The 26,350-nt window shown below is 41.8% G+C and overlaps 3 protein-coding genes across 3 annotated transcripts; 1 reads left to right on the top strand and 2 right to left on the bottom strand.

Annotated features, from left to right (window-relative positions):
• Nucleotides 1–4,299: 4,299 nt before the first annotated feature.
• On the top strand, nt 4,300–8,089 carry krt98 (keratin 98). The gene is made up of 8 exons (XM_061086642.1): nt 4,300–4,941; nt 5,540–5,622; nt 5,801–5,957; nt 6,543–6,704; nt 6,791–6,916; nt 7,513–7,733; nt 7,874–7,884; nt 7,992–8,089. Exons 1-8 carry the CDS (start codon nt 4,603–4,605, stop codon nt 8,087–8,089), a joined length of 1,197 nt encoding a protein of 398 aa, XP_060942625.1. The 5' UTR covers nt 4,300–4,602.
• Nucleotides 8,090–10,514: 2,425 nt separating this feature from the next.
• Nucleotides 10,515–12,787, bottom strand: LOC133020001 (keratin, type I cytoskeletal 13-like). Its single transcript, XM_061086602.1, has 7 exons — nt 12,249–12,787; nt 11,992–12,074; nt 11,713–11,869; nt 11,451–11,612; nt 11,238–11,363; nt 10,889–11,106; nt 10,515–10,764 (listed from the first exon to the last, which is right to left on the bottom strand). The coding sequence occupies exons 1-7, from the start codon at nt 12,726–12,728 to the stop codon at nt 10,644–10,646; spliced, it is 1,347 nt and encodes a 448-aa protein (XP_060942585.1). The 5' UTR covers nt 12,729–12,787; the 3' UTR covers nt 10,515–10,643.
• Nucleotides 12,788–20,672: 7,885 nt separating this feature from the next.
• LOC133020018 (keratin, type I cytoskeletal 14-like) lies at nt 20,673–24,358 on the bottom strand. Its single transcript, XM_061086627.1, has 9 exons — nt 24,038–24,358; nt 22,815–22,940; nt 22,620–22,702; nt 21,959–22,115; nt 21,636–21,797; nt 21,364–21,489; nt 21,004–21,230; nt 20,874–20,908; nt 20,673–20,779 (listed from the first exon to the last, which is right to left on the bottom strand). The coding sequence occupies exons 1-9, from the start codon at nt 24,317–24,319 to the stop codon at nt 20,673–20,675; spliced, it is 1,305 nt and encodes a 434-aa protein (XP_060942610.1). The 5' UTR covers nt 24,320–24,358.
• Between the last annotated feature and the right edge of the window lie 1,992 nt (nt 24,359–26,350).

Here is a 26,350-nt window from a genome sequence, read left to right as displayed (position 1 = left end):
GTTGTATAATGTGTTTTGTGTTACACAAAAATTTAGCTATAGTAAACTTTTAATCAGTTGATTTTAAATATAGAAAATTAATTTTCATTCATTCAGATCAGAGTATAAAAGCGGATTTTGATATTTATATTGGGATACGGGCGGCTGTACACTCAGGAGGTAGAGTGGGCCGTCCACTATCCAGAGGGTTGGCGGTTTGATGCTATTCTCCTCCATTGCGCAAGCTGAAGTGTCCTTGGGCAAGATGCTCAACCCTAATTTCCCTGACAGCTTCGCCACCTGTGTGATTTATGAAAAAGTGTTGCACATACATGCACTGTATGAATGAGTGTGAATGGGTTATGTGCTTTATAAATACTCACCAAATACCATAGGTGTAATAGTTGTTTATTGATGTTGCAGTTCAGTGTAAAACACAAACAAACATTGAAAGCAATGCAGTTTTAAAAACATTCATACGTACAAACGACTCTTCACACTGAGTAAAACACCCTCAGGCTCTTGTCCTCAAAAACTTTTATTGCACATTTAATTCAACACGTTGCCAAACTTAAAGGTCATCTAACCTCTGTGGCCAATAAAACATTTTTTTCCCAAACTCTCCAGATTGCTGCGTAAAAAGTTTAACTCTTCAAGGTTACATAAACGTGTGTTACTACACTTTAAATGCCTTGGAGAAAGATTTTTTAGTAACACCAAGGGTGTCGGCATGCGTGGCGTAGAGGCAGCAGGCAGAGCAGCATTCTTGTCTCAAGCGCTTGAGAGAACAAAAGAGCTTTTCTACTCTGAGATGGAGAAAAGGGTTGAAAAGGTTAAGGTAAAAATCAATGAAGGAGTTTTACAAGCGGATCACGCTGATCGGGTTACTGCGTAACTACTGGGCCCACAAGGCGTCGAGGCTTGAAAGTCCACCAATTTTATCATCAAACCAGATATAGCCTACGGAAAAGCTTTTTCTTTTTAAAGAGTTTAAATTCAGAAACGTAAAAGTTGAAGCAAAGGTGAATTCTAAGGAAGCTAAATTTGCCTTAATTTACGATTTATCTTCTATGAAATTTATTCTTCAGGCTGATTTAACATCGGATGTCTGTGGTTTTCCCCACTTGCAAAGTCTCGCCTCGAAAAGTTTGGTCATTGGTGAAATATCTTCCACCGCCCTGGTGAACTATTGGCTACACCAAGGATTTCTGGTGGCACTGCTCCGTTTCTTCTGTTCGTAGATGTGCACAGACTCGGATGAAATGAATGATTTTATGTGTGAGCATTTCACTTGTTTCAGTCCTATTTTTACCTCTTTTCAAAATAATGGAAAATATAATGTCCTGTTCTTTTGACAGATGAATTAGCTTAGGTTATGGTTTGTTTGTTGGTTAAAAAGATAATGCAAAAACTACTGGACAGATTATCACTAAACAGGTCAAGGAAGAACCTATACCATTTTCATGCAAATCCGGATCAGGGGGCGGATTCAGGATTTTCTTTTTCACTTATTGTTTTAAATGTTTTTATCGCTTTCTTAGAGAATTATTAACGGATCTTTTGGGGAAAAAAACAGAGAGATATTTAGGATTGTGTGAAATTTGTGAAATTAAGAAGAAGAAGATACACTTTTATTAATCCCACACACATGCACAAACATGCAAAGACACACTCATGCATTGGGGAAATTAGTCCTCTGCATTTCACCCGTCTGGTGCAGGACACACTGCAGAGCAGAGCAGTGGGCTGCCAGGTACGGCGCCCGGGGAGCAGATGTTGGGGGAGTAAGGTGCCTTGCTCAGGGGCACTAGACAGGGTAGGGAGAAGAGTCCTTTTGAACTTTGGACAGGTCCAGGTTCGTTACACCATCCAGGCAAGTTTCCGCCGAAACTCCGAGGAGACGAACCGTGGACATTAATTATGGTTTCATGAGGACTGTTGAGCCTTGTCAGAGGTATGAAACCTAATGTGTGGCATTCTAGTTACTTAAGTAATTTGTAGCCCATTTTTGAGATTTTCTGTGAAGCTGAGTTACAGTGTATTTAGGTCTGAGTATTAGAAGATAATGACAGTAAGACTTATTCACAGCACATAGTTTAAAACATGTCTTCACAGGAGCCACATGTTGAACTTATCACATTAATCCCTGCTGTTGTACGAACTGTCATCTCTCAATGGGACAGTAACACGGAATGCATCCCTTAACATGTGTCTACCCTTTTAATGTTTTACGTTAAAAGGCCAAGTTGAATGTCAGCTGTCTACCTGAAGCGCTGCCTGGTGCTGATGCCTAAAGCACATTCTTGTCATCCAACTCAAGTTGCTTTTAACCGACAGTTTAATATTTAAGTAATCTCCGACTGCCACTCAGGGACCTCAAGCAGACGTCCTCCCACACAAATCATTTCACAGATTGTCGTCTGTCGCAGGAATCGGATTGTGTCATGTGTCTCAAGTATGATTTTCCACATCGTGCCATGTTTAAAAAAAACAACCAACAGACTGACATTCTTCAGGTGCAATCAATCCATCAGTCATCAGACCTCGCCCTGCTTATCAGTGTGACTGCTGACTGAAATGTGTGGGAGATGATGAGAGGAAGGCAGCACTGCTGTTGTTGTTCAAAGATGTTAGTTAAAGAAAAAAAACAGGGTTATCATTTTAGGCTGCAATGAGGAAGCTGTACAATAATTATAACCCAACCAAACTAGCTGGAAACATCTGAATATTAAAAGTGGGTGGAGATTTTTTGCTCATTTCGCAATATGTCTTCATGCTACACTTTTGTATCACCACTGGAACAAGTTTAGATTTACAGGAATTTATCAGATTGTTTCTTATTCCACCAGTTTTTGGAGGAGAAATAATGGGAAGAAAATCACATTTCCAGTTACCTTTAACAATTGTTGCCGCCCTGCAGTCAGGTTACAGTTCGTTGTTTGTTTTGTGCTTTTGAGAAAAGGAAATAATAAATCATAACTTGAATGTGCTGCTAGAGAAAACACGTCAACAGACAAAAACGCCCTCATCACCCGCTGCTCGTAAACACCAGCCCACGTTCAAAACAGTTACAGGAGTTACACGTAATGCTGTTCTCACCAATTCCGGCAGTGATGTGTTTTTGCAGTATTATATAAAAGTAAACAACTCACAATCATGCGCTTGGCTGCAAAGGCATATCATTTTCTTCATTTCTTAGGAAGGGGGTTATGTTTTGTTTGTAAGTAAGATTACGCAAACACTACTAGGTACTTACTACAAGACTATACGCAGTACGGCTGAGGGAAAAATGTTTGGTGCAGATTCAGGATTTAATCTTTAATTTTTTTTCACATAGTGAGATTTTTAAACATTTTCACCAGTTTCTCAAAGAATAATTCATGGATCTTTATGAAAACATTCAGTCATGTTTAGGGGACTGATTGTATGTAAAATTCTTGACCGTTAGGTCTTGGTCTGGGTATGCTCTCTACTGAGTGTCATTCTAGTTAACCAGTGCTTTAACAAAAGGCTTGTATATGCATGAGTTGATATGAGTAGATATTATTGTAGACTATCATATATATATCTGAGAATAGAATTACTAACAGAACTAATTTTTTAACAAGACTTTAAATAACCAAAGTCTGGTTCACAAAATGCATTTTTTGTTATTTGTAATTTTAGCAGAAAGAAGTTATCTAAGATGGCTTGGTGTCTGCAGCCCTGTTTGTGGTTCTGAAGGCTGCACAAATGGAGGTGCAGCACAATGTTTTGGGCTGAATGCCAACGTGAGTGGATAACACATCTTCCGTCTTTAAGGGATCATCAGAGTTATTACAATTCACCCTGAGGGAACAGTTATCTGTTCCACATTTCATGGCAATCCATCCAATGGCTGCTGAGTTAAGAAAAATTGTAAAATTTAAACAAATCAATAGAAATTATTAGAAGAAATATCAAGCAAGCCTAAATTGAGATTAGTAGTAATCTGTCACCCCTAACCTGAGAAGAGCTGGTTTGGTGGACAGGTTTGTTCCATGCGGGACTTGGACGAGGATGATAATGAGATATTCTGTTACTTGAACTTTGTTTAAAACTTTTTTCTCTGTTTGACATGACTAAAATAACCCAGGCTAACTTGGAAATGCCTTGCCTTCAACCTTTGGCCCTGAGTTTCACTGAAGTGAAATTGTCACTGGTATGTGCCATTTTTCTCACTGCTGTGAGTAAATTAATGAATGCTATGCAAAAGAGCTAAACCGGTTCTTCTGAAGGAAGGTATTGTTTTAAACCATTCAGTGTGTGAATTGTATGCTCCAATTACCAACTCCTTTAGGTTCTAGACTCTAGGAAAGGTTGATTGTGTAGTATTCAAAGAATGCTCTTGATTGAGAAACCACAAAATGTGGAATCACGAGTCCAACCTGAAAAGAGGCGGAAGAACCCCTACCCAGCTGTCACCACACCCATGTTGATGGAGAGATTGTAAAGAGGAGTAGGGGGCAACCTGTCAACCGCATTCTTGCCTGTCAACTATCCATTGTGGCCCTTCCCACTCTTCTGTTTGTGACGGCTATATAAACAAGGAGACCAAGGTAATACTTTCAACTGCAGATCAACTCCAGATCCAAACACTCCAACATGTCTCTCAGACCAACATCCTACGGCCAGAAGACCATGAGCGTCTACGGTGGAGCTGGTGGACATGGCACCCGTATCTCCTCATCCAGCATGAACTACGGCTCTGCCGCCAGAGGCTTCGACCTCAGCGACGGCCTGGACCTCCACGTTGGTGCCAACGAGAAGGCCACCATGCAGAACCTGAACGACCGTCTCTCCTCCTACCTGGAGAAGGTGCGCACCCTGGAAAAAGAGAATGATCGACTGGACAAGCAGATCAAAGACTGGTACCTGAGCAGAACCGTCGTCTCCCATGACCACACCAGATTCTTTGTCATCATCGAAGAATTGAAGGACAAGGTAAGAGAACAGGGACGTGGGTGTTGTCTTTTCTCTCTTCTCATCTTTAGAACGTTAACATTCACTGTAAGTGGGTGCGTAGGAGGTAAATTGTTTGGTATGTCTGTCATAGTTTCAAAGTAGGTCAGGTTAAGATCAGTTTGCACCTGTCACAAACAGAAAACAGTGGGGAAATAATTTCCTTGACTGTCATACCAGACTCATTCCATTACATCCTGACATCAGTGTCACAGTGAGAATTACACAACAACACAGCACTGGTGTACAGTAGAGTCTGGCCCACTCATCCACAGGTTGGTTTCAATTTAACACAGTGAGCATATGTATTCTTTTTAATTTGAACTTAAAAGGTGATTTTGTTTCTGTCATATTTACCGAGGAGGCTACACTAATCTATGACAACTTTTTAAGAACCCAAGATTTTAGGGATTTCCTCCAATAATAAAAAAGTTCAACCAACCATTTACACTCTCAAATACCAGTGCTGGTCTCAAAACTCCCATATCAGTCAGGTTGTTGTGTACAGTGAGGTGATATGAAACAGAAGCTAGACTCTATCTTTCCTTACACAGCTCATTGTTTTTATCTTCCACCTCAGATTCGTGTCGCCTCCAGGATCAATGCAAAGACAATCCTGGACATCGACAATGCAAAGCTGGCTGCTGATGATTTCAGAATGAAGTGAGTGTCCTCTATTTCTGTCAATACCCCCTGTCCCTCTCTCCACGGCCACATAAGTGAAACTTGACATTGAGCATCCAAGTGGTAACTAATGTCTAACTGATGAATTCTTATCTTTACGAGCCACCGAACCTCTCTGACCTGTCTGTCCGTCCTCGCTGTGTGTCCCCCTCCTCAGGTATGAGAACGAGCTGGCCATGAGGATGGCTGTGGAGGCGGACATTTCTGGACTGAAGCGGGTGCTGGATGACATGAACATTTCCAGGATGGACCTGGAGAGTCAGTACGAGCAGCTGAAGGAGGAGCTCATCATGCTCAAGAGGAACCACGAAGAGGTGAGATGAGGGATTTCAGGTTTTTCAAGCGTGGCTTTACACATGGTTTACATTGTCATCAGGTTATGTATCCCTCAGGCTAACACCCACCCTGTGTAAGCACATGACTTAAAGGTTTGTTACTACACTGGTAATTGATTATATGGCAAACACCGTCCAACCTTTCAGCTGCAGAGAGATAAATACACCAGCTATTCAGTGTAATCCTGGTTTCAACTGGTCACAATTCACTCACATGACCTCTGCACTACCTCTGATAACACTGATAAGACTGAGGAAACACCATGGTGGGTTAGGCTCAAATAAACACGTCTGCCGCCTTTAGTCTTTTCCCAAAGCTGCCCCCGCTTCTCTCTGCACACTTCCTTGCATTCTTCTCTCCACCCATTAGCTCATTGCTTCTGTTTTTCCAACACACAGAACAGAAACACATAAGACACACGCACACGCACACACACACAGTTAAAATAGATGAAAGCCAAAGTAAATGCACCCGTACATTGCCTCTACTACTGTTGTAATAATGAAAGGTTTATTGAGTTCTTCCAGTGCCTAATCCAGTTGTTTCCCCTCTGACCTCTATAGGAGATGGCTCTGATCAGGGTTCAGGTCGGAGGCACTGTCAACGTGTCCGTAGACGCTTCTCCCTCTCCAGACCTGAACAAGGCCATGTCCGAAATCAGAGAACACTACGAGGCAGCGATCAGCAAGAACCGCAAGGAGCTCGAGTCCTGGTACCAGACCAAGGTAAGGCGTCCCAACGGTCACGCTCAATTCATGTATGAGTCAGTTCACTTCATATTCTTCATTAACACGTGCCATGTTGTGTCCAGCTTACAGTGGTCGAGCAGGAGGTGGTGACAAACACAGAGTACCTGACGTCATCCCGCACAGAGATCAGGGATCTGAAGAGCACCCTCCAGAGGCTTCAGATCGAACTCCAGTCCAATATGAGCATGGTATGTCAACATTATAAACATGTAAAGATTGATTATTTACTGGGGTTGAGACTGATACTATATTTTCAAGACAACACAGTAGTTTTTAATGCATGGTTATGGAAACAGTAGGTTCAGAGGTATAGTTTCACATTTTGTGAAATATACTGTTTCTTTTTGTGGCCAAGACCTAAATGAGAAAATTGATACCTCATTCATCTCTGTGCTTTAGATATGAAGCCTCTGCCAGTTAGCCAGCTAGCTTAGCTTAGCATAAAGGCTACCATCGGCTCACAAGACTCCAGCAAGTGGGCATGGCTGAATACAAGTCTGTGTGACCCCCAATAACACCACCATTCTTTTGCTGGTACCAGACTCTTTTAACATTTTCGTCCAAGCCAGGCTAGCTGAATCCAGTAATTAAGCTAAGCTAAGCTAATTACATTAATTTTCTGCAGGTTTTAGCTTTGTATTCAGCACTGCAAGAAAGCAAATAAGGGGACATAAGGAGTTGGCGTTAGCTAAACACTCATCAGTTATTTAAGCAGATTTTTAGATGCACACTTTCGTGTAATATTCCTGAATGTATAATCACCTGTTTCCTCGGACCCCAACAGAAATCCTCTCTGGAGAACACCCTGGCAGACACTCAGGCTCGCTACTCAGCACAGCTGTCCAGCCTCCAGGCCATGGTCACCAGCCTGGAGAGTCAGCTGTCCCAGCTCCACGCAAACATCGCCAGCACCAAGCAAGATTACGACATGCTGCTGGACCTCAAGACCCGGCTGGAGCTGGAGATCGCAGAGTACAGGAGGCTGCTGGACGGGGAGGATGACAGGTGAGACCTGACAGAGAGAGAAACGAGGGATAGAGAAATGTTTGAGGATGAGAGGGTGTTAGAGGAGAAATATGCACAATGGAGCTGTAGATATGTTCCAGACTAATGTTTTCCACTTTCTCTTTTTCCATCATCACCAGCACCAGACAAGGTAAGCATCTTTCAACAACCTTTTATCCTTATTTGATCATTAAATTGAATCTGATGTGTCTAAAACGTCTAAGGTTTGCTCATGATTGTTGTTTCATTTCATTTCAGTGGTCACAAAGGTCATCACGGTGGTGGAGACAGTTGTGGATGGAAGGGTGGTCGGCACCAGCAAGACTGTTGATGTGGAAGTGGATGAGATTGAGTGAAAACTTGGAACAAATCGCAAAAATCAATAAAGATACTGCAGTTGAATTGAAGTTTCTGGTGTCGTTGAATTCTATAATGAGCAGATCATTTTTGTCGCTCACTGAGGAAGTATGAGTCGTTTTTGTTGGAATTATGTATGAAGTGTAAAAACGGTTACACACATGCTACTGCTAACAGTGATGTCACTGTATCTTGGAGTTTACCTGTACGTTAATGAGAGACCACTAGAGGTCAGCAAAAACAAGGGTTTCAGGTGATGTTAAGTTGCATGAATTTCTTTCAATGTCAATAGCGGGCCATTCACATTTACACACCTAAAGATGATTCCAAATTCTGCAGCTCTGACAAACTTGTTACTTATAAGCACAGGATTACAAGTTTCATCTGCTGGTGGAGGATATTAAAAAGTTTAGCACATACTGCTCCTCAAAGTGTTGCGAAATTATGTTGATTGCCCCCTGGTGGCTGGCTGCAGTACAGGCTATAAACTACAAACTATAAACTGAGTGCGTGGATTGGCAGGACTTTGAAGAAGCAGCTCCACTACTGTGAAGTGTCTGGTTCCAAATTACTAAACAACTGAACAAATCACAGGCACAAGATGGCTGCACCTATACCAAGGCTGTACTGGCTTAATTCTTGCTGAACTGGAGGACGTGGAGACTTGTCTTTATATGCAGTCGATCAAAGATCAAAGCAGAGCTGAAGGGCAAGAAATAGAACATACGTTGATTAGGAAGATATATGGTTCAAGTGGGATTAAAATGGTTCACTTTTTTCTGCAGAATGCAAAGATATAGTTTGCCAATGTGTCAGCCATAACATTCTGCTGAGCGAAAACCTGCTGTTCCAGTAGTAGGGGATTGTAATTCGACAAATGGCTGGTGCATGCTTCTGCGTTTTCAGGGGCCTGCAAGCGCCCTTCCGGGCCCCTTACGTGCTTACGTATACCTTCTCCTTACGTGCTTACGTGCATCGCCCAATTTTTCTACCTAGACGGCAAAGCTCCGCAAGCGTCACGGAGCCGGCAAGGCTGTGATTGGTCTGCTAACTACATCATTTCTGGAGTCGCATTTTTGGTTCATGCCCGATAATACCGGCGGAAACCACGGAAGATTTAGAAGAATGAATATGGACCAAATAGAAGAGCACTTCAGAAGAGATCCGAAACTATGACCACTAGTATAACCCGTCACTGACTGGTGGATTTGACGCTAGAAAAAGGCTATGAGGAGCCGCCGCGGCGATGTAAATAAACGGCTCGTGCCACACACGAAGAAGAGCTGACTTCGACAAAAAACATTACTCCGCCTAGTGTTCTGGCGGGGAATTGCATGGCAACACGTGCAACGCTTGGAAAACCATGAATGACATTGAGTCCTGCGTCACAACTGCGTGAAAAGCCGCAGACGCCGTTGCAGAAGCATGCACCGGCCTTAAGGCACTGCTTGTCAGCATTCTTTTCAATGTATCTTAGTGGCCAACAGAAGTACTGCAACCAAAAACTACCCCGCACCTTCCTCCTCTGGAACACTGTGTGCCTCTATTATTACATTTTTGTGAGATGAGTTTTTAAATTAAAAGGTGTTGACATGTGTCAACTGGATGTACAGTTTATGGAACAGGTTCAGGGAAAAAAAATTTAGTTCCATCATAGGGAATAGGTAAAGGGATGAAAGTTTTTTCGGTTTTAAGTGGAAACACACGCTCTAGTCGTCAAAAACCTTGATTAATGAAGCTTTAACCGATGTAATGAGGGACTGGGACAGTTGCCAGCATGCATGAGGTGGAAGTAAACTCCCTTGACAAGGTGCCAGTCCACCACATACGTAACACCCTGTCAGTTGAATTCATACGCCCCCATTCAAACTTGCAGGTAAACTGCAGGAGGAAACAGATTCAGACCCAGCACTTCCTTGTTGTGTGGGGTGGACGTTCACTTATTGTTGCAGAAGTAAACTGTTATATTGCAGGTATACTTTAACTTTTGAATCCTTGCTAATAGGGTGGAAATCCCTAAACATGCTGCTTTTGAACACAGAGCTGTATTTTACTGATGTGCTGCTGAAACCTGTGCAGCCTGTGGGGGTAAAGCCCTGAACTCATCGGTAGCACAAGATAAATTGTTGAGGAGTACAAATATTTTTCCTCCTAAATAGCCTCAGGATTCATATCAGAACCTTATCCCCAGTTTCTTTATCTCTTTATATCCGGTTCATAACGTGGTTGGAACACTTTGCTATTCCAGCTTCAAGCTGTCATTTTGAACACGTTGGTCTAAAATAATCTTATCTCAGATCTGCCAAATACTTAAATCCTCTCTTATCAGGATGAAGATCAAATGTGCAATTTAAAATTCACCAAAACAATGCAACTGTTAGCATCATGACATCATTTAGAATCAAGGAGACTCGGTCAGACAGATAGTAGTCAGCAAACAGAGAGCCTTTTTATTGCATTCACATGATCATATGAAGGAAGGTTTTGGTTTCGATGTTGAGCTTGTGTTCTTCGGTTGTGACCCTCTGTGTTGCGGTTGCTTTGTGGGACAGATTATGTGGTGGTCCTAGAGGTGGACACCACCTGGCCGTCCTTGGTTTCCTGTGTGACCACGACCACCTTTGTTGTGGTGGATGTTCTTGAACTTGACCCACTACTTCCCATACTACCCATACTGTGAAAAGAAAGACAAATACAGTGGTGCCATTAAAACCATTGTAATGGTTAAAATTTCTGAGTTGGAGTTGAAAGACAGAATTTCAAAGCATTGTTTCTATTTTTGTCTCTTATTTCCTCACCTGCCCTCTCCGTCCATCAGCCTCTTGTATTCTGCGATCTCCATCTCCAGCCGTGTCTTGATGTCCAGCAGCATCTTGTACTCTTGGCTCTGGCGCTCCATGTCACCACGCAGCTCCATCAGCTGTCCCTCCAGGTTCGTCACCTTCATCTGGAGGCCTTGGAGCTGCATGGAGTAACGGCACTCTGTGTCGTTCAAGGTGCCTTCCAGTGCCGATTTCTGGGGGAGGAAAGAGAAGAGAAGAATGAAAGAAGGGGAAAAAATTCATAAACTGGAAAAATTTTGGAAGTGGCACGAGGAGAGAAAAAGTTGGTGTGGCAAGCTTGTAGATTTGCTCCCTTTTTATTTACCATGCTCATTTGTGACTGCAGCTCGATCTCCAGGCCCTGCAGTGTGCGACGGAGCTCAGAGATCTCTGTCTTGGTGGTATTGAGAACTTCTGTGCTGACTGCCACCTCCTGGTTCAGAGTCTCTGACTGTGGTAGAAGTAAAAACATTAGTGTCATATAATACAACATACCCTTGATCAAAATGAATCCACTGTGGTTTTGGCCCTGTCTTACCTTTGTCTGGAACCAGGCTTCCAGCTCTCTCTGGTTCTTGCCAGCTGCAGCTTCATACTGCTCACGGATCTCAGCCATTACGGCGCTCAGGTCTGCCTGAGGTTTTGCGTCCACCTCCACGTTGATCTGTCCACTCATCTGGGTGCGCATGGCTGCCAATTCCTGGTGAATAAACAGTTTGTTAAGAGGTAGATAGATCTTGTTTCTTAGTTCAAAGAATTGGAAAGCACATTCACTTAAACGCTCTGCGTCTGGGACCCACCTCCTCGTGGTTCCTCTTGAGGTAGATCAGCTCCTCCCTGAGGCCTTCGATCTGCATCTCCAGGTCGGATCTGGCCAGTGTCAGCTCATCCAACAGTCTCTTCAGACCGGCGATATCTGCCTCCACTGATTGACGCATGGCAAGCTCATTCTCATACCTGTGAGGCAGCGAGAGAGCAGACATTTGCAACTTAGCATCAATGTATGCATTCTTAACAAATACAGGGTCTGGTTGATTCACAGATTTTAGACACTTTTTATCTCTGATCTTGTTGCTTACTTGGTTCTGAAGTCGTCTGCTGCCAGTTTTGCGTTGTCGATAGACAGATAGATTCCTGCATTGAGACAGGTGGCAGCCTGGATCTGTGTAACAAAGAAATGTTTAATGTTAACTCCAACACATCACAGTAGCATTGCATGTAACATGAGATCAGTCTTTCACAAAGTCACGCACATTCAGTGTCCCTCTAGTGTATAAACGTACACGCTAATTCACATGTTCAATTACATTCAGGGTTCAGAGGTCAGATGACATACCTTTCCCTGCAGGTCAGCAATGGTGAGCTCAAAAGCAGAGTAGTCACGGGCATTGGGGGCGGTTTTGCTCTCCAAAAACTGGCGGATCCTCAGCTCCAGCTCGCCATTGGCCTTCTCTAGGCTGCGCACTTTGTCCAGGTAGGTGGCCAGACGGTCGTTCAGGTTCTGCATGGTGGCCTTCTCGTTGGCGGAGACGTGCAAGTCCGCACCACCATCACCTCCACCGAATCCTCCACTGAAGCCTCCACCATATCCTCCACCATATCCTCCACCATATCCTCCACCTCCACCTCCACCGCTGCTCCTCACACCTCCATAAGAGCTTGTGGAGATTCTAGATCCAGAGCCACCTGCACCGGCATACACACTTGAGGCATAGCCCTTTTGCGTTGAGCGTCCACCTCCACCTCCACCTCCACTAACACTCCCAGTTCCGAAACGCCCGGACCGGCTTGACATGCTGACTCTGCTGGTGAGCATTGTTGCAGATGATACTGTGAAGACTGCTCAGGAGGTCTGACTACCCAGGAGAGGAGATAGCGTTGGATGAAGAGCTCTACCTTTGCCCCCTTTTTATCCTGCACAGGGCTGCTGCTGCGCCTGATGTGGGTGGGGCCAAGCAGGGCTAGAGGGAGGAGAGTGACCTAATGATTGGTGCTCAACCCTTCCCATCACACACACCCTTCAAATTCATTTTGTGCAACGAGAAAGTGGGATTAGCTTTAATCCTGTTTTCTTTTATTTCTCCAAACCACACTGTTTAAACTGAAAAGGGCCACGCCTGTTGCATGTTTTACTTCAGGTAAGTCATACAGTCAAATCCAGCAAGTTAGAAAATTGTGACAGAGCTCTTACAGATCATGTGTCTGCTGAGTTTGGGCCATAAATCTTGGGCAAGACTGCCAGACTCGCCAAACCTGTTACGGTACCAAGCCAACGATCATAACAAACACTGCAGGGTTCAATACAGAATTTTTTTCAACTTGATTCACGGCCAGCTCAACTCTTCTCACACACCTTTGTCTTTGTTCTCTGAACTAACTTACCCAAGGTACAATTAGTATTCCTATTATTTTAAGTACTGTTCACAGTTTCAGTTCGTTTTCACATCTTTCCACAAACTTTTTCTTTTTGCTTCACAGTAGCCTGCAGCATTCCCAACTAGAAGCAGTTTTTACAGATGCTCATGAGGCTTTGTTGAGACCTGACCTCGATCAAGACTGTTCACAGGAGTGCCGGAAAGCTGCAGGTGTGCCTGCAGCTTTTCTTCGTTTTCTTGGCAGCGCACTTCGGTATGTGCATCATGCCCCAACAAGAACAAGCTCTACCTTGTGTGCTTCAGTCATGTCTTTTGTGGAGTCTTATTAAATTTATAAAAGAAACATGCGGGTGATTAAATCTTTTGCTTGTTTTATTGTTAGAATAATGCATGTATTATTAAAGACTGATTTTATTTATGGATGAATGTCACAAAGAGTTGTTTTACATCTCACAAATTACTTGCTCATGTAATCTCATGCACAGCTCAAAGTTATAAACAGCAGATGTTTCTTTTCACTGCTGCTTTTCATTTGACGGTTGCACACTCATCCCATGCTTATGCTAAACAACCATAAATTATGTGCAAAGTATTCAGTTTGAAACCCTATTAATATATGGGGAAAATATTTGTGTCTCTCGGGAAGAAAGTATTTTAACACCGACACACCAACGCACAGGAGGTAAAGTACAGCTCTGCAAAGCTAATTGCACTTGGTTGAGAATTCCACTGCTCCACACTTGTTCTTTTTAGATTTATGTTGTCTTCAAGTAGACAAAACAAGTCAGCGAAAAAGTAGGAAAAAAAGATGCATTTTACAGATGAGCCACTTGCAGTCTCAGTTTCTTAATAGATAACCTGTGCACAGCCAAGTGCTGGTGTAGATTGTAATGCACGACACAGGCTGTGCACCTCTTTACAATGATGCGTTCAAACATTCCTGTGGTAGTATTCAGTCACTGGGGTGTGGCACTGGAGGGGACGTTTAAACAAATTAATACAAAATGTTCTGTTTGATTAAGCTTATGTAAAGTTTACTATGTTTATTAACAGACTAGTTGTTCCTGATGTACATGAACCTGTGAGTTTTTAGACACAGCAAAAGTTGGCCTTCTGCTCAGGGAGTTTGTATCCATGTGGCATGTGGTAGCCGTAACCATTAAACTGTCAGCTCGCCCTGATTCCTGCAGACTGGTGAGGTTTTCTCATATTTATTGCAATTAAATAGACCTCAAAATAACGTTGGACAACTTTGCCAATGCATAATAAAAAAGATAGAAGCGATGACAGACCATTTATCACAGGTAAAGAACATATCCAGAAATTAGGTAATGCTCAACTGTGCCAGTTTTCCTCAGGCTAAAGGCAACAGTCGTGATCATACAGATGTCACACGCAACCAGGTAGCTTTCTCACACTGAAGGAGATGGTGGAGAAAATGATGCAGTGATCATAAATGGAAACTTGTTGTAAGAAAAACTCCAACAATCTAAAACTCACACAAAGTCTCTCTTTTTTGTCCCTTTCTTTTTTTTTAATGTTACATTACAAATTATATTTTACATTGAGCTAAATGTAATTGTTGTGCACATGACAAAAAAGTATTGAATGTTGAATGTTGCAAAAGCCTGGGCTGTGAGAAACATGCTCTTGAAACAAAACATGCAATAATGTTTATAGGTTAACATGTGTGCAGGGAGCAGCTGTTTGTCTGTCTGTCTGTCTGTCTGTCTGTCTGTCTGTCTGTCTGTCTGTCTGTCTGTCTGTCTGTCTGTCTGTCTGTCTGTCTGTCTGTCTGTCTGTCTGTCTGTCTGTCTGTCTGTCTGTCTGTCTGTCTGTCTGTCTGTCTGTCTGTCTGTCTGTCTGTCTGTCTGTCTGTCTGTCTGTCTGTCTGTCTGTCTGTCTGTCTGTCTGTCTGTCTGTCTGTCTGTCTGTCTGTCTGTCTGTCTGTCTCACAACTGAAGGATGAAATTATGCTCAAACATTTGTGCTCTCCAGGGGATGAATCTTTCCAGCTCAAGTGGTCCTCAGGCTTTCCCTCTATAGCGCCACCCTGAGGTTGTGGTTTAGAGAGAAACATCTTAACAACCATTGACCACTCACACAGCTGCTGGTCTTTTTTCTCACATTGGCATCTGTTGGTGTAGTCAGTGTCCTGCTGTGAACTGAACTGGTACATGAGTGAGGATTTTGACTCGTAGTTACAGCCTGCTAAAAGAAGACTTCTCAACTAGCTACCAACAAATTAAAAGATGATAAAAACCCACACAGAAATATCTGTGGAGTAAAGATTACACAAAAAATCATGAATGGACTTCCGTGAAGCTGTGTACAGGTCAAGGATGAACCCACAACATTTTGTACAGAACTGAATCAGGGGGTAAATCCAGGCATTTCTTCCCACTATCTTTAACAAAATTTTGTGGATTTCTTGGAAAAAACCTCATGAATGTGGATTTTTGAGTGTGTGCAATTTGGTGCATATCCAAATTAATCAATCAATCAAATTTTATATGTAAAGCTCATATTCACAAATCACAAATTGTCTCATAGGGCTTCACAAGGTGCGACATCCTCTGTCCTTAACCCTCAGCAATTGTGAGGAAAAAATACCAAAACATCTATTAGAAGAAAGAGATTTTAACATAATGGAAAGATGTGTCAATGTTTAGAGTATTTATACATTAGAAAATGTCAGAAAGATATAGAGAGAGCAGCAATTGCAATTGAAATGGAGAAGTTATTGCAGTAATGTGAGTAGTTATATTGTAAATCAAGCAGATCACGACCCAGAACCACTAATAAATATCTGGATAGAGTGAATTTAACTGTGGTTTCATTGAGGGACTGTTGGGCCTTGGCAGAGGTATTCACTGTCTGCCCTTCTAGTTTGCAAAGTATTTAACCTTTAAATGTCACATACATGTATGAACTTTCAGAAGCTTTCCACCAAATATATTTATCATTATTGTACTAAAGATACAGTTTTTTATCTGCTCCTGCAACTAAATGACATCCAAATCCTCTGAAAAATCACAGAAAGGTGCAATGAGGTAGCTGTGAAATGAGCAGCCAGCAGCTGAGAGAGTGTGGCTGTGTTGATGAGATGTTGCTGAAAAATTACATTTGCAAATCTGCAAATAAAAATGAACACAACTGCAAGTGTTGTTGTGCATTGTGCGTTTAAATAGAAATTTGCCTTTTTCTTTTAGGTTTTGTGAGGATAAACACAAAATCAGTGATGCACTTGCAGGTTTCATCTCTGTCAATGTGCCTCTTAACATTATCAACCACTATTTCACAGATACAACCAAATAAGTATAAGAAAAACATACATGTTAAGTAAACGTTCTGCAACAAATTCACACAATGCACCCTCTTGTTTTGACAAAAGAGGACAGAGCTGTTGTGTCATGTAAGATGAATGATTAATGAGAACGGTATGCTTGGCAGTAAAAGCTAAGGTGTGACTGCGGTTTCTGTTTTTGCAGAGTATGAATGAGGTATTCATGGCTGGAATCAGGATACTCCTGCGAACTGTAACACGCTCCATCTGCATTCATCTGGTGTCAGACTTTCAAACATTGCTTAATCAAATTTTAAAATAAAATGATAGCAGTTATCATTGCAATATTATTTTCTCCATTAGCAATAGAATACATTAATACCACTCAGTAGAGCACATAGGCCCTACCTCCACCAAGGCCCAACATTCCCCTTAAAATGTATTCAAGCTGCACCATATTCCACACACTTATCAGTTCCGAAAAAAATGCAAGATTCTTTTCATCAAGATGAATTATTCCTGGGGAAAGTGGTGTAAATGTAACAAAAACCTACCTTTCTGGAAGCATTGAGAAAGTGGAAAAAAAGTAAAAATCTGGATCAACATCGAAATCAAATGTGTTCTCTACTGACCCATATCACATCCATCCATCTGTCCAGTATGGTTTGTGTAATGGTGCTATCTTACAGACAGACACATTTTTGCCTTACCTCCTGGGACATAATGTTCTAAATCTAAATAATGTTCTAAATTGCACATGGTTTAGTGTAATTGGTTTCAATTTTTAACCTCAGATAGTGGAATGTTTCATGTTCTAACAAATGTCTTCAGCTTTCACCAAGGTGCAAAAATCTACCAAACTTCCGAGACATGATACTTCACATTTATCTTGACAATTATCCAAATCGACAGATGTGAACATTTTTATCATGATACCATTATTTCCCCATATCTCCCAGCCCTGCTCAAACCTCCCTGCAGACTAATTCCTGCCCTGTGGTATCTGTTGAGCTTGCAAAAACCATATCAATAATTCTTTTTGACAGGTTTACTGTGTCACATATTCCAAGCACTTTTCATCTAAATGAGAAATGGGACTCCTCAGAATGTAAGACGTCAATTAAAGTGTGAGTATGAAGTGCCTCACAGTGACAAGTAACCTGCAGCTTTCAGCAGAAACTGGAACACTATGTTCAAAATGCAGTTTGAGCTGAGAAATAGCCAAGCTTCTACCTGGGTGTGTGACTGTCATGTACGAGCCAGCTTAAAACAATATCTCGCCCTTGATCTCTTGTAGGAGAGATAGCGTGCCTGGATTACTCATGAACACATTAACAATGCTCCTCTGCCTTTGTGACCTTTCGTTCTACCGCAGGCCCAGGCTGGTTTCTGCTGGATCAGGAAATGCCCTGCAGGGACGAGACACACCCTGAGCAGAGAGCAATAATTCCTGCATCAACTAATCTAGTCATCTTGAGCTGGTTTGAAAGGACTGGAAAATTACTGCAAACGATTCTGAACTCAGAGCGGAGCGGCAGAGCTTCTCCTCTCTCATAAATGTGTGCGATATTATTAAATCAGCAGCTTTATTTTCTCTGCTGCAAGTTGTCTCGACTGGGCTTCATGTGCACACAAATAAACTCGTTACTGCCTGTGGTTTGGTCATAATGGAGCAAACCGCTCTCAGCTGAGGGGAAACCCACATTTCCTCTTGTCCCACACACACACGGAGTAGCATGACCGACTGTGTTTTATCTCTATGTGGGGTAGACCATCCTTGTCCTTTGAGGGTTGCAGGGGGGGGCTGGAGCAAATCCCAGCTGCCGTTTGGTGAGAGCCGTGGTGCACCTTGCTACAGCCAAAAGCACTAATGCCAGGGGCGGATCCCGGGGAGCACTGGCCCCTCTGCTGTCACTAGTCTCAAAATAACTGTCACTCACTAACGATACTGACAATAAATAAGCATTTGCTGAGAATTTATATTTTCTTTTTGAACAATTTTGTGGGGCTTTGCTCAAAGCTATAGAGCTTAGAGTGTGCATCTTACTGAATCAGGAATTCTGCATGGAAGTTGTGCATATAATTGGCCCCTCTGTGAAAGTATATAATTATAATAATAATAATAATAATAGCTTGAATTTATATAGAGCCTTTCAAGATTAACAAGGATGAAGAGAAAAGAAAAGAATGAAAGCAATTTGCACAAAACAGGATAGAAATAAACAGCACTAATGACAGGGTGGAGCATTCACTGAGTCAGGGCCACCTTTTGAGGAGCATTCAAATGGTGGCCTTGTTGTTTGAGTAGTTTTTTTTAAGCTGTCCAGAGATGTAGTTACATCAGGTTGTGGCCCCTGATCAAGAAAAATGCTTGATCCATTACTGACCCATGCAGGAAAACGTCCATCTCTGTATGACAACTTTTACTTTCAGAATTGCCAGGAAAAGGGCAAATCTGATGTTGGAATTGTGGACTTAAAACTAAATCGTTTACACGGACGAAGAAAAGCGTTGGACGAGCTTTTAAAAATAATTATTAGTATTAGTAATGGCAAATTAGTGTCCTTAACTTAAGCTAACACAATTGTTAACATTAAGTTGAAAAACTTTTAAACTTTGTTTGTGTGTTACCAATTGAAATACTTTTAAAGTTGGTACTACATTTTTTATGTTTCAGTGATATGAATAAAATGCATGTTCTCCCAATGGTGCACATGTATTCTTTTTCTTTTTAGTCATGCAGTGTGAAGTTATGTTCGTGAATCACGTCCTCTTTGCCTAAACATGAAAAAGCGTGAATCACTAATATTTAATCGCACCGATGATAAACTGCAGCAACGTGTGAATACAGTGGACCTCAAAAAACACAAAAGATTGAAAGTCTTAACTGTTCTAGTGCCCAACACATTAACCTGTCAGACTGGTTAACTGTGATGTGAGGATTACTGCAGATCTCAAGTCTCCACCTGATTCAGTTCCACCTACTGGAAGTGAAGAAGCTGTCTGTGACTCAAGAGTGACCCACCTCGCTGCACCTAATCCTCAGATCCATGTTTTTGGAACAGTCAGATCATAATGAACTCTTAACATTTACAGCAGGACCCATTCTGACACATAATGTCCTGTCTTTGTGATTTTTTTCTATCTATCTATCTATCTATCTATCTATCTATCTATCTATCTATCTATCTATCTATCTATCTATCTATCTATCTATCTATCTATCTATCTATCTATCTATCTATCTATCTATCTATCTATCTATCTATCTATCTATCTATATTTCCATCGTTATTTCTATCTATCTATCTATCTATCTATCTATCTATCTATCTATCTATCTATCTATCTATCTATCTATCTATCTATCTATCTATCTATCTATCTATCTATCTATCTATCTATCTCTATCTATCTATCTATCTATCTATCTATCTATCTATCTATCTATCTATCTATCTATCTATCTATCTATCTATCTATCTATCTATCTATCTATATATCTATCTATCTATCTATCTATCTAATCCCATCCAGTGTAGCAGTGTGGTTTCTCTCCTTTTACTGTTGAAATGGCTTTTATATATATAATTTTGTGCTATTTGCAGATCATTATTTATTGCCCCTTGATGGAAATAAAGAAAACTGTGTTTCTAAATTTCGCGTTTGCCACAAAAATCAGTTTCTACTTAAAACAAGTCGTTTGGTCCATCAAAGGCCTGTAGAGTTAGATCCTTCAGAAAGAAAGACAAAGGTGACACCTGGTGGTCATGAGTGAGTAACACTCAAAACACAACTTAGCATATCCCTACTACACAGTGTTCCACATGGGGAAAAATACATGTGACACCTAACGTGAACCCATGACAAAAAACGTATCCTTGTCTTTCGGTTACCTAAATTGAACTATGCAACAATTGTTGTTTCTAGTTACACAGGTACATCTACGATCAAACTAAAATTAAGATCAAATTAAAATGAAGAATACACTCTTTTCTTTGATTTCTGTCTTTAATTATTGTTTTGGTGCAAAAATAATCAGAGTGAACATTTGCCAAGGAAAGATCATCACCTGCTGCAACCTGGCTGTAAAATACATTCACTGGATTTCTTCCACTTGGGTGTCGACCGAGGAGGACACCACCTTTCCATCAATGATCTCCTCCACGATGGTCTTCACTCTCCTCTCGATGTGGGGCTTATGCTCTGTGGAGGTGGGGGACAAACACAAAGAGGCCCATGACGAAAACATTTTACCACGGCACAGAAAGCGTGTTGGGAAGCTTGTGTGGCATCTTACCTTCCACTTCTACCACCTTGCTGATGATCACAGACCTATGGGGGAGAGTGAACGTTCAATTTAGAACATGCTTTCATTGCTCCAACTTGTCGGCATGCAACTCCCAGGTGAAACACACTTCATCTCTAACCTTTTCTCGTGTATCTCTCCCTCCAGCAGCCTCCTGTACTCGGCGATCTCGCGCTCCAGCCTCATCTTGATGTCCAGCAGCAGGTTGTACTCTGATTGCTGCTGCTCGATGGAGACTATCAGACGCTGCAGCTCCTCCTGCTGATAGTTAATGCTTATCTGCAGCTGGCTGAGCTGAATGCTGTATCGACTGTTCGCCTCATCCAGACTCTGCTGCAGGCACTGAAACTGCAGGGAGACGATGAAAGAAAGTCAGATCCTTCAGAAAAATGAACTGAGGGGAAATCTTGGTTTCATGTATCTAGTCAATATGAGATCAGATGACTCAAGTCTACACTGTGTCATTTCGTCTGGGACCGACCTCTGTGAAGACGCTCTGTCGAGTTATCTCCAAACTCTGGAAGCTCCTCTTGAGCTCCGACAGCTCTGTGTAAAAAGTCTTCACTTCTGTGGAGGTTGAAACGAGGACCACCTCGAGACTAGTCATCTTAGACACACACAAACACACACACACACACACACACACACACACACACACACACACACACACACACACACACACACACACAAGATAAATACTTTGAAAGTTGCCACCATAAATTTCATGGACATTTTCAAGCCCTCCCATCTCACCTTTTCTTGGAACCACTTCTCAACTTCCTGCTTGTTCTTCAAGACCATATTCTCGTAGTACTCCCTGATTTCCTCCAGTGTCTTCTGCAGATCCACCGATTCTGAGCTGTCCACCTCCACGTTCACCTTACCACTCTGCTGGTGCCTCAGCAGAAGCATCTCCTGCAGAGTGGAGAAGAGCATACATTTAACACTTCTCTGTCCTCCTGCCCTGAGAGTCATATCTGCAACCACCAGCTGATGGCGCCCTTGCACTTGCAACCCCAACCCACAAGAGATTACTCAGCAGGTAAATTCCTCTGAATCCACTGAAGGGTTCTCACCTCCTTGTGGTTGCTCTTGATGTAGACCAGCTCCTCTCTCAGACCCTCTATCTGCATCTCCAGGTCGCTGATGTTGAGAGTCACGCTGTCCCGGATCCCTCGGAAACGAGACAAGTCGGCCTCCACCATCGAGCGCAAGTTCAGCTCCATCTCGTACCTACAGAGAGATTTTGGGTGGATGTGCAGTTAGAAGTCTGTTCAAGTTTTACCCAACATAACAAATCAGTTTTGGCCCACATCGCACATCTGGCCCACATTCAGATTGGAATGATGGCACCTGGGTGGTCCTGTTTGCCAGATCTATGCCACAAGTAAGCCACGTCAAAATCACATGTGAACCAAATTAGTTTTGTGCCATATTGCCCACTTTAGGTTCACATTAAAATAACACTTTACGCAGGGCCACAAGAAGCCCAGATAAGCCTCTGCCACATCTTTGCCTGAAGTGGCGCACATCCGTATGCCATCGGGGAATGAAATCTCAGTAAGTGCGAAAACAACTCTTGGTCATGTTTCATTAGGTGTTAATAGAACTCTCCATACATACAGCTTACATGTAGTAGACAAAGAAAACTTTCTTCAGATTTGTTTGACATATACTCAGATGAAATGGAGGGTGTATGTGAGTTTAGAATGAGGTCCCAGAGGAATGTGAACCTACTTCATTTTAAAGTCTTCAGCAGCCAGCCGAGCGTTGTCAATCTGCAGGAGGATATTTTGATTCTCTAAGCGCCTCCTTATGACCTTAAAGGAGGGGAAATGAAGTGAAGTCAGTATTTACTCTGCACTTTCCCAGAGTAGACAAACGGTTGCTGTTCCATGGGAGTGTGTAGGAAAAAATGAGTGTGAGACGTGCCTGCGCCTGGAGGTCAGTGATGGTGGCAAAGTATCCGTCAAGATCTCTGGACACATAGGTTCTCTTCTCACAGAACTCTCTGATCTGCATCTCCAGCTTCATGTTGGCCGATTCCAGGGTTTTAACCTGCACACACAACCAGAAACGGTCCTCATGTGACTGCTTATGAAACTCCTAGGTCTGACACTTGGAGGTAAATTATTCTCAACCTCAATCCATTGTTTCAAGAATGCACCACACAGGTCAGATGTATTTAATTTCTTTATTTCCTTAGTCTGTATAGGGACAGTTTGACGTTATACACTGTTTTTTGTGGCACTTTCAGTTGATCTCCGAGCGCTACATTTTTAATGTTTTAGCTGATATACAAAATTTATATCAATTTTCATATTCTTAATTTGTTTTAACACAAAATTTTTAAATCACTTTTATGAAATGCACTTTCTGTTGCATTTTTATTCTTGAATCGTGGTACATTCATAATTTTACATACTTATATGTCATTATCAGTGATTGGTCATTTAGCCTTTACTTTTCATAATCAACTAATAATATCTAACTTGGTGAAGTAAAAGAAAAGAGAAGTTAAGTCTCTCTGTAGTGTATCGTCATATGTAATCTTGTAGGCCTTTTGCATTAATGCATTATCTGGTCCAGATGGAGCTTGTTGTAAGTGCAGCCACAGATCATTTTACAATTATTTATATTTTACATCATATGAAAGTTCTTGATATCAAAAACTGCAATGGAACAAATAACTGTCAAACAAAGAGCACGTGGCAAAACGTACATTAACTGTTAAAATACATGAAAGTGATTTAACTATCAAATACTCAGAAATGTAAGTAAAGGTGTTTGCATTTGTGTTTGTGTGTGTGTGTGTGTGTGTGTGTGTGTGTGTGTGTGTGTGTGTGTGTGTGTGTGGGTGTGTGGGTGTGTGTGTGTGTATAGAGTGAGGACATTTTGGGGGGACCTACATTTTTCTGACGGCTGATTTAGGGTAAAGACTTGGTTTTAGGGTTAGGGTTAAAGTCAGGTTCAGGTTAGGCATTTAGTTAATGTCAATGGATGTCCCCACTTAGAAATAAGTAAAAACATGTGTGTAGGGTAAGGGGGGTCAGGGTTAAGGGTTAAGGGTTATGTTACGTGTGTGTATGCGTTTTTTACATATAAGAACCTGTGTAGATATCATCCCCATCATCCTCATCATCCTCATGGCTTACCTTCACCATGTAGGAGGCCAGCCGGTCGTTGAGGTTCTGCATGGTCCCCTTCTCATTGCCGATGACTGCAGAGTCGTTGTACCCAGACATTGACCCAGAGCCGAAGGAGAACGCAGACTGGGAGACGCGGGTCCCGTAACCCCCTGCCCCTCCGTACACGCTGGGTGTGCTGCCCAAGGTGACGCTGCCGGTGGACATGCGGGTCTGTCTGCCTCCGAGCATCTGCATCCCTCCGCTCAGGCTCATGGCGCTGGAGCCAGAGATGCTGCGGGAGCCAGACATGGAGACGGTGCGGGAGCCGGAGATGCTGCGAGAGCTGAAGCTGCTGCTTTTGCCGACGAGGACTGAAGCCATGGTGAGAGAGAGGTGGATGGTGCAAGTGGAGGCTGGTGGAGAGCTGGAAGGCTGGTGTAGTGGCTCTGTGCAGACTGCTGGGCTTTTATAGAACTGTGAAGCGTCAGGTCGCCGGCCACAACTATGTGAGGTATGCAGATAATATGTTTTCAAAAGTAAATGCGGCTTAATAGGTGTGTGCACAAGCATTACTGAAGCTCTTTGGAAGACAGGTTGAATATCCAGTTGAGCAACATGAGGGCTGGAGAGCTGATCATCAGATGGATAATCAGGCAGACATAACGATGATTCCTTATTTCCTCAAATGTCACTTATACTTAAAGCAGCTGCAGCAAGGTGAAATGCAAAATACTTAACCATGTCATGCACTCACTGGGAGAACTCCATTAAGGTGGCTTTAGATAGAAGAAATAACAATTCATTCATTTGGTCAGTCAGTCCGCCTTTATTTTAACTTGGGAACAAATTGACCCCAATTACAATATAGCAAAGTACAAAAATAAACAAATCATTCCATGACACAAAGAAAACAAAAAAATAAGAAACAGTAGAAATTTGCCATCTACCAAATCAAAATCAAAAGTCCAGTTTTTAGGAACAATTTCAGTTCATAGTATTTTATTAAGAGCAAATTATTCAATCAAATAAATGATTAAACTAAAACATGAAGATGAGCCGTGGATTGTTCTGTGTGTTCTTAAATGTTGTTGGTGCGTGACGAGAAAAACTAGACTTGGCAAGCGCAGTAAAAACAGCTCGCACCTGCAGTGTGTCGTTTTAGGAATTGAAGTTTATCTGTGTATTTCGCCAAATCACTGAATATATTATCAATATGCACTTTATATTATAAGGTTGAGACAAAATGGTGGAGAAACCCAACAGTGCCCACAAAAAAAGCAAAAATGAAATGGCGCCTGTGGAAAAAAAAACCTTGACGAGAACCAGACTCAATCATCATCATCATCATCATCATCATCATCATCATCATCATCATCATCATCATCATCATCATCATCATCATCATCATCATCATCATCATCATCATCATCATCATCATCATCATCATCATCATCATCATCATCATCAGTTTACTTTCAAAGTAAATTCCACTTGTCTCAGCACAAGAAACACCAAATGTTAGGACAATGTAATGTATCAAGTGTGAAAATAAAAACATTAAAAAGTGAAAAATGTTTTTTTTACACTGTCACACCCTTTTCCTAAGAAGCGTATCTAAGGTGTGGAGTAAAATACCCTGATGTGATTGACACAATAATCTTTAGACGACATCTCAGGGAAACACCCATTAGGGAAAGTGAAAGATAAAACGAAAGATTGCACGAAAACAATTTTGTGGCAGAGGATCTTCCTAACATCCATATTTAAGACTATGAATGTAATAACATGTCTTTCCTTCTGTTAAAAACATGTCAAACAACTAAAATATTATTAATGTTATTGTTATTATTTGACAGGTTTAATTTAACAGACGGAAAAACATATATTTACATTCGAGGCCGACTTAACACAAATGCACTGTAAATCTGTAGTTGAGAGATCACATGAGGACAGCGTGGACGACCATTGTTGTATATTTCATGTATGTGTTTGTTATTATGTCTAGTTATTCTACACACGTGCTGGTTCTTTTTGTGTGACATGCACGTTAAGGTAGCACAAGCTATTCAATAAAGTGGCTGTTTTATGTAATTGAATTTAACACCAACCTGATGTCAGTGTCTTTCTATCAGATTCTTCAGTGAGTGATTATGTTTTCTTGTTGTGGATCACAAGTTGTGGAGTTGTGGAGTTGTTATCAACATTATCTTAAGAACAGCTTGAAGGAATTTTCTTCAAATTTGGTACGCATACTTTATTATGGCTCAAGGATGAGCCGATTAGATTTGGTGGACAGAGGTCAAAGGTCAAGGTCATGGTGATCTCATAGTCTGGAATAAA

The sequence above is a fragment of the Limanda limanda genome, chromosome 2 (genome assembly GCF_963576545.1).
Source record: "Limanda limanda chromosome 2, fLimLim1.1, whole genome shotgun sequence".
In the NCBI taxonomy this organism is placed as follows: Eukaryota; Metazoa; Chordata; class Actinopteri; order Pleuronectiformes; family Pleuronectidae; genus Limanda; species Limanda limanda.
Note: the sequence above shows the minus strand (reverse complement) of the source record. Positions and strands in the feature narration are given on the sequence as shown.